Source organism: Colobus angolensis, unplaced genomic scaffold, assembly GCF_000951035.1.
Source record: "Colobus angolensis palliatus isolate OR3802 unplaced genomic scaffold, Cang.pa_1.0 Scaffold60, whole genome shotgun sequence".
NCBI lineage: Eukaryota > Metazoa > Chordata > Mammalia > Primates > Cercopithecidae > Colobus > Colobus angolensis.
The window spans coordinates 2,260,809-2,269,142 of record NW_012119599.1 but is presented as its reverse complement, the minus strand read 5'-3'; the positions used below and the strand labels follow the sequence as shown (position 1 = coordinate 2,269,142).

The 8,334-nt window shown below is 54.8% G+C and overlaps 1 protein-coding gene across 1 annotated transcript in view; it reads right to left on the bottom strand.

Moving 5' to 3' along the window:
* The window catches only part of CKM (creatine kinase, muscle), a 17,441-nt gene extending 12,017 nt beyond the window's left edge, over positions 1–5,424 (bottom strand). Inside the window, exons 1-3 of the mRNA XM_011963007.1 lie at positions 5,270–5,424; positions 1,984–2,194; positions 278–432 (exon numbers count right to left, since the gene is read on the bottom strand). Coding sequence (XP_011818397.1) covers positions 278–432; positions 1,984–2,176 — 348 coding nt within the window. The 5' untranslated portion in view covers positions 2,177–2,194; positions 5,270–5,424. The remainder of the gene's footprint in view (positions 1–277; positions 433–1,983; positions 2,195–5,269) is intronic.
* Between the last annotated feature and the right edge of the window lie 2,910 nt (positions 5,425–8,334).

Sequence of the window (8,334 nt, the reverse complement as noted above, 5' to 3'; positions counted from 1 at the left end):
GCCAGGATGGTCTCAATCTCCTGACCTCATGATCCGCCTGCCTCGGCCTCCCAAAGTGCTGGGATTACAGGCGTGAGCCACTGCGCCCAGCCGGCCAGGCTGGTCTTGAACTCCTGACCTCAAGTGATATGCTCACCTCGGCCTCCCAATGTCCCTCTCTCCTTCCATCTCTCTGCTTCTCCACACCTCTGTGTCTCTGTATTTCTCTCTCCCCGCATCTCTCCTGTGATCTCTCTCCTCCTCACCCCTCGGCCCTCCCCTCCGTGCAGACACTGACCTTGAGGTTCTCATGGTTGAGGTCAGTCTTGTGCTTGTCGGTGGGTTTGTAGCCCCCGTGACGATCCGAGATGATGGGATCAAAGAGTTCCTTGAAAACTTCATAGGACTCTTCATCACCAGCCACGCAGCCCACGGTCATGATGAAGGGGTGACCTGGAGGGGTGGGGGTGAGGTCAGAGCTGCTAGTCCCCAGCAAACAGGGCCTGGGCTCATGGGCTCAGTGGAGACTGTGTGGACATGTGTGTGTCAGGGTTGGAGGGGGGGTACATTCAATACCTCTGGGTGGGAATTGAGAATACTAAGGGTTGGGCGCAGTGGCTCACACCTGCAATCCCAGCACTTTGGGAGGGTGAGGCGGGTGGATCTCTTGAGGTCAGGAGTTTGAGACCAGCCTGGCCAACAGGGTGAACCCCATCTCTACTAAAAATACAAAAATTAGCTGGGTGTGGGGCACATGCCTGTAATCCCAGCTATTTGGGAGGCTGAGGCACGAGAATTGCTTGAACCAAGGGGGTGGAGGTTGCAGTGAGCCGAGATGGCACCACTGCACTCCAGCCTGGCTGATAGAGCAACTCTTTCTCAAAAAAAAGAAAGGAAAAAATAAAAAAAGAAATAAGACTGAGGACGTGGGAACCGGGAGGGAAGACTGGGAGAGGTCAAGGTGGCTGGGAGGGGTCAAGGTAGGAGAGAAGAAAGAATGCTGGGCGTGGGGTCAAAGGAGAAGGGGGAGCTTCAGAGGGTACATGGTGCTAAAAATATCAGCATCTCGGAAACGTTAGCACCCAAAGTCATGACATCTCAGCCTGAAATGTTGCTAGGATCTTGGGGTACCACCTGCCACAGAGGGTCAGGAAGGCAAGAGACTTGAAAGACTCTCTTATTTCCCAGTGGAAAAAACAGGGGCCCAGAGAGAGAGGCCTCTCCACTGCATCACACAGAGAGCTGGACGTGAAGGGCACTAGAGCCTCCTCTCCACTCCCAGCTCTCTTCTCCTTGTGAGCGAAAGGGCTTTGAGAAACAACCATAACATTAATAACATCCCCTATCCGATTCCTTTTTTTTTGAGACAGGGTCTCACTCTGTGGCTGAAGTACAGTGGCGCGATCTCGACTTACTGCAACCTGCACCTCCTGGGCTCAAGCTATCCTCCCACCGCAGCCTCCTGAGTAGCTTGGACCACAGGCCCTCATTACCACACTTGGCTAATTTTTTTGTATTTTTTGTCGAGACAGGGTCTTGCTATGTTGCCCAGGCTGGTCTCAAACTCCTGGCCTCAAGCGATCCTTCCACCTGGGCCTCCCCAAATGCTGGGATTACAGGCATGAGCCACTGCACCTGGCCTCCCGTCAGAGCTTGAGCACTCACTTGGTGCCAGGCGCCACTCTAAGCACCGCACAGCCATTGACCTGTGTTTTCACAACATGGGTGCCCATTTTTCAGATGAGGAGACTGAGGTTCGGGAGATGAACCGAGCTCCTCAGGGATCTCACATTATTCTGGTGCATGTTTATTGCATGGTTTGCTGCATACCTTGCACTGTTTCAAGCCCTTTACGTAAATTAGTGCATTGATTCTCACAACAGCCCCGGTTTACAGATGAGAAAACTGAGAACCCCCCACTTCAGGGGAGGTGGGATTGGGGCGTAGCCTGCAGCCTCTGGAGCCCCCATGTAGCTCCTTCAGTGCTCCACCGGGGAGGCTCACCTGGGTTGTCCACTCCTGTCTGGATGACATCGTCTAGGGTGAAGCCCGATGGGGTCTCCTTGTCCCGCAGCTTCTTGTAGAGATCAAGGGTCAGTACCTTGGCCATGTGGTTGTTATGTTTGCTGAGGTCGGGGTACTCCTCCTCAGGCTTGTAATTCAGCTTGAACTTGTTGTGAGTGTTACCGAACGGCATGGTGGCGGTGTAGGAGACCTGATGGGCAGGGCAGAAGGGGAAGATTAGCTCGCATCTGTTTTCTTCTTCTTCTTTATTTATTTATTTTTATTTTTTTGAGACAAAGTCTCCCTCTGTCACCCAGGCTGGAGTGCAGTGGCGCAGTCTCAGCTCATTGCAACCTCTGTCTCCTGGGTTCAAGTGATTCTCCTGCCTTGGCCTCCCGAGTAGCTGGGACTACAGGCACCCGCCACCACGCCCGGCTAATTTTTTGTATTTTTAGTAGAGACGGGTTTTCACTGTGTTAGCCAGGTTGGTCTCAATCTCCTGATGTCATGATCTGCCTGCCTCAGCCTCCCAAAGTGCTGGGGTTACAGTCGTGGGCCACAGCTCTTTTTTTTGGGAAGGAGTCTCGCTCTGTCACCCAGGCTGGAGTACAGCGGCGAGATCTCAGCTCACTGCAACCTCCACCTCCCAGGTTCAAGCGACTATCCTGTTTCAGCCTCCTGAGTAGCTGGGATTATAGGCGCACACCACCATGCCCGGCTAATTTTTTTGTATTTTTAGTAAGATGGAGTTTCACCATCTCTACTGGTTGGCCAGGCTGGTCTCAAACTCCTGGCCTCAAGTGATTCACCCACCTCGGCCTCCCAAAGTGCTGGGATTACAGGCGTGAGCCACTGCGCCCCGCCTACTTCGCATCTTGCAGACAGCAGCAAGAGAACCGAGCGAGGCACTGGGGTCAGGCAGGCTGTGTGACTTGGAGCAAGAGAAATCCTCTCTCTGAGCCCCTGCGTTTCAGCAGGAGGCATCCGGAGTCTTAGATCGAGGGCCTGGCTCTGCCACATCCCAGCTGGGTGAGCCTGGACTAGTCATTCTTTTTGGAAACTCAGTTTCCCCAGGTGGAAAATGGGCCCCACGCGGAGGCTGGAAAAATATCATGCGTGGGTAGGAGTGTAGGTTCTGGAATCGTCCCAGGGTTTGATTCCCAGCTCTGCTACCTACAACCAGTTGTGTGCCCGGGGGCAAGTTGTTTAACCTCTCTGTGCCTCAGTTTATTCATCTGGACAATGAGGATCCTAACAGCACCCGCCACATGGCAGTGTTGAAAGGATTAAATGTGTGAATGCAGGTATAGCTCTCGGAACAGTGCCTGGTTCACAGCAAGCATTATTTCACTTAGCTATTATTATTATTATTATTATGTTTGAGACGGAGTCTCGCTCTGTCACCTAGGCTGGAGTGCAGTGGCGCAATCTCAGTTCACTGCAACCTCCACCTCCCAGGTTCAAGCAATTATCCTGCTTCAGCCTCCCGAGTAGCTGCAACTACAGGCGTGCGCCACATCCGGGTAATTTTGGGTTTTTTTTGTATTTTTAGTAAAGATGGGGTTTTGCCATGTTGCCCAGTCTGGTCTTGAACTCCTGACCTCAAGTGATCCACTCACCTCTGCCTACCAAAGTGCTGGGATTATAGGCATAAGTCACCGTGCCTGGCCTGTTGTTATTTTAAACGTTCGTGTGAGGAGCTGGTGAGAAGGTGGAGGTGAGGGTGTTGCTGGGAGTGAGTATGTGAGCAAGTTCTTCGATGATCAATCCAAAGACAAAGGGGCTGGGCCGGGGGAGGGCTGGGTGGCTGCCCCACCTCTGCCTGCTGACAATTCTCCCACAGGGTTCAGCAGGGAAGAAAAACTCAGCCTCTGGGTCGTCAGAGCCAGGTTCAAATCCCACCTATGCCATTTGCCTGCTGTATGACCCCAGGCCAGTCACCAGGCCTCTCTGGACCTTGTCTCCTGTGAACTGAGCCTGCCCCATAGGATTGCCAGGATCCTCTGAGCTTGACCATGAAGTTGGCTGAGCACAGGCCCTGGCATGAAGTTGGAGCCTGGAACCCTGGTGGCTGCTATTATTGTTATTACTACTTTTTTTTTTGTAGAGATGAGGTCTCACTATGTTGCCCAGGCTGGTCTGGGACTCCTGGCCTCAAGTGATCCTCCAGCATCGGCCTCCCAAAATGCTGGGATTATGCATGTGATCCACTGTGCCAGGTCCTATTGTTATTATTATTTTATTCATTGGACCCAGAAAGGAGAAGGGACCTCCAACAGCAGTGGGAGAGGGGGATAGGAAGCAGGTGGGATTGTGGGAGGGAAATTGGGACCATGGTGAGCTGAGGCCAGGGAAGAGGAACAGGGACCCGCCAAAGACCTTGGGCGCTGCTGTCCAGAGTGGTTATTTTTAGACTCTGGCAATTGCTTGCCGCCCCACCCCCAGCTGCTGCCCCTCCCCACCCCCACATTCCGGGGCTCGGCTTGCACCAAGTCAGCAGGCCCAAGACAGGTGGGCCAGGGTGGCTGGGAGGACACGGGTCCAGTCCCCAGGGCTCAGCCCCGGGGCTCAAGGACATCCCGGGCTGGCAGCCCAGACCCCCTCCCTTCAGAGGATGCCCCCCCAATCCCTGCCAGGGACACCCCAGGAGAGGGCACTGAGGCAAGGTGGGGGACCCCCCCAAGAGACATAAGCAGAAAGCCCCAGAGCCACACACCCCCACCACCGCAGACTCCCCAGATCACACTGTAAACTGAGTCACACAGTCACACTTCCAAGCTCAAGGACACGCCCAAGATAGAGGCACTCATGTGTCCGCTACCAAGTCAGATACAAGGTCACAGAGACCTACACGGTAGCAAACGCAAAGAAGCCCGTGACACCTGCTCTTGCAGACTCTGCTAGGCGACAGACACACCTCCCACGGCTTATGGCGCCAGTGTTGGCGACAAACTGTAATGAACGCAGGCCTGGCTCAACAGCCCCTTGCAGGGGGTGACAGTTGGCAGCTGTCAGGACCCCTTTCATCTCTGGGATCCCTCCCCATAACCCAAGACTTGTGCCGCAGAAATCACAGGTCCCAGCGGGGGTTCAGGCGTCCTCACAGATGGAGGGGACTCCCAGACACACAAGGTCAACCTTCCCACGCACCGACCTGCCTTTGTATAGGAGGATGTTGGTGGAGCAAGGGGTGACACACAGACCCTTTCCCAAGCCAAGACAGCCTCTAGCACCCAGAGAAACCCCCTACTCTGGCTCCCACCCAGATTCCCACCCCGTGCAGTACCTGGCTGGGTGGGCTGAAGGGGGCTGTCTGTATCCTGGAGGTGACACTGACCCAAAGGAAGGGCCTGCAGCCGTGGGGTTATATAGGGGGACCTAGGCTGTGCAATTGGCTGGGAGGGGCTGTCCCCAGGGAGGAGTTCTGGAGGGCAGCTGAGCCTCTCACCTCCCTGCTCGGGCACCATGCCCACCCTGAACCCAGGCATGCCTTGCGCCCAGCCCCATGGCCTTGTATGGGCTGAGCTGCCCCAGGGGCTGGGCCCAAGCCCCCCCACCAAGCTGATACCCTGACCAAGTGCTGAGTCGGGCTGGCGGTGGGGACAGCTGGCCCCCCGCCGGGAACATGGGACAGTGGCTGGGAACGTCCCAAGCACGTAGAAGCCACCTCCCCTGGCCCCTGAGTCTCCTCCAGCCACCAGCCCCTCCTGTGGCCCTCGCCTCCTCCTGTGCCCCCTGGGCCCTCGCCCCTACCCGAGTCCCATGCTGTTGCTCCAGGAGGACCAGGGACCCTGTGAGCAGGAGGAGGCAGAGGCCGGGAGAGGCTGCGTGGCCGCCTGCTGCCACCACCTATAGGGAGGGTCCGACCAAGCCCAATTGCAATAGAGGGCAGTCTAACCCCAGAAACCTGTGCTTGGGTGCCCCTTCCTCCTAGGGACTGAGTGGAGGGGAAACTGAGGCTGGCTGAGTTGGAGAGATACAAACTCAGGGCAAGGGTGGGAGGCGGTGGTCACCCTCCCCCGGCTTAACCCTTGCACCCTCGGTGCCACTGGGAGATTTCTGCTGTGCGGGGGACAGGGAGGGTCTCAGCCACTGGGAAAGGAGTTATTTTTAGAGGGCACTTTGCTGTCTCCTCCCGGCAAAGGCCGAGACCCGAGGTTCGGGGGCAGGTGTTGGAGGGGGCTTTGCCACGTGTCCTGGTTAATTATAACCAGGCGTCTCGGGTGTCCCCGGGCCTCACCTCCTTACAAGGGCAGCCACGGGGCCCTGGGTGGCTGCTCCCACCTCCCGGGAAAGGGGGCTGGGCAGCGATGCGGTACAGAGCGCCAGTGCCAGACGCGCGCAGATCTGGGCATAGCAAGCACTCTGGGCGCCTCGGCTGTGACCAAGGACTTCCAGGGCTGAGAAGGAGGTTCTATGGAGGCGGATACAGTATAGAGGAAGCCGCTTTCTCCTCCTGGGACGTGCCAAGATTGCAGGCTGATCGGGTCTCCTCCTCCAGGGAGCTCCCAGGATTGTGAAGAAAAGAATGTCCCTTCCTTCTGGGTTCCTCCCTCTCCCAGGGCCTCCAGGGCCTCCCGGGTCTCCTTTGTATCTTCTTAGGCAGGTGAGGACTGGCTTAGAGAAAGGGCACCTCTCTGCCTCTCCCCCAGACTCCTGATCTGAGGGAGGAGGGGAGAGGGGTGCTTTAGAAATGTTTACCCAGGGCCCAGCCCTTTCCCAGCAAGCTCAGATCAGCAAGGGTCTCCTTCATGGTTATGGAAACTGAGGCCCAGAAAACTAAGTGGAACTGGTCTCAAAACAATAATCTATCAGGCACTTCCTGATGCCACAACAAAACACAAAACCCCTACCCTCCTGGAGGTGATATTTCAAGAGGGTCACAGATGAGGGAACAGCACAGCAGCAGGGGAGGTCGAGGCAGGCCTCTTTGGGAAGGTGACATCTGGGCAGAGACCTGAAGGAGAGCAGGGAGCCAGCCTTCAGGATCTGGGGGGAACAGCAGGTGCAAAGGCGCTGAGGTGAGAATGGCTGGACTCATCTGAGGACAGACAGGAAGGAGGCCAGAGGGCTGGAGCAGATGGGGCCAAGGAGAGAGTGGGAGGAAGATGAGGTTGGAGGGGGGCCAGGAGGAGACCCATCGTGCACTAGGGGCTGTGGGAGGAGTTTTAATCCCATTGTGATTGACAGTGATAATGTTAGATGGGCCGGGCTCAGGCCCGTAATCCCAGTACTTTGGGAGGCAGAGGCAGAGGAGGGCAGATCACTTGAGGCCAGGAGTTCAAGACCAGCCTGGCCAACATGGTGAAACCCCATCTCTACTAAAAATACAAAAGTTAGCCGGGTGTGGTGGCACACACCTGTAATCCCAGCTAGTTGGGAGGCTGAGGCATAAGAATTGCTTGAACCTAGGAGGCAGAGGTTGCAGTGAGTTGAGATGGTGCCATTGCACTAAAAAAAAAAAAAAAGAAAAAGAAAATGTTGAATGAACCAGGCATAGAAAGACAAACATCACATATTATTTGTAGGATCTAAAAATCAAAACAAGGAGGCTGAGGCAGGAGGATTGCTTGAGCTCAGGAGTTCAAGACCAGCCTGGCCAACATGATGAAACCCTGTCTCTACTAAAAATACAAAAATTAGTTGGATATGGTGGTACACATCTTGTAGTTGCAGCTACTCAGGAGGCTGAGATGGGAGGATCACTTGAGCCTGGGGAAGTCAGGCTGCAGTGAGCTGTGATCGTGCCGCTGCATTCCAGCCTTGGTGACAGAGTAAGACTCTGTCAAAAACAAGATAAAATAAATAAAATAAAGTTGAAACAATTGAACTCAGGGAGACAGAGCAGAAAGATGGACACCAGAGGCTGGGAAGGGTAACAGGCCAGGTGCAGTGGCTCATACCTGTAATCCCAGCACTTTGGGAAGCCAAGGAGGAAGGATTCCTTGAGCCTAGGAGTTTGAGACCAGCCTTGGCAACATAGCTAAACCCCGTCTCTGCAAAAAATACAAAAATTAGCTGGGCGTAGTGGAGTGCACTTGTGGTCCCAGCTGCTCAGGAGGCTGAGGTAGGAGGATTGCTCGAACCCAGGTAGTTGAGGCTGCAGTGAGCTGTGATCGAGCCACTGCTACACTCCAACCTGGGCAAGAGAGTGAGACCCTGTCTCATGCACGCAAAAATTAATTAATTAAAATAAAATAACTAAAGGAGTATAATTGGATTGTTTGTAATACAAAGGATAAATGCTTGAGAAGATGGATACCCCATTCTCCATGATATGATTATTACAAGTTGCATGCCTGGATCAAAACACTTCATGTGGCTGGGCACGGTGGTTCAAGCCTGTAATCC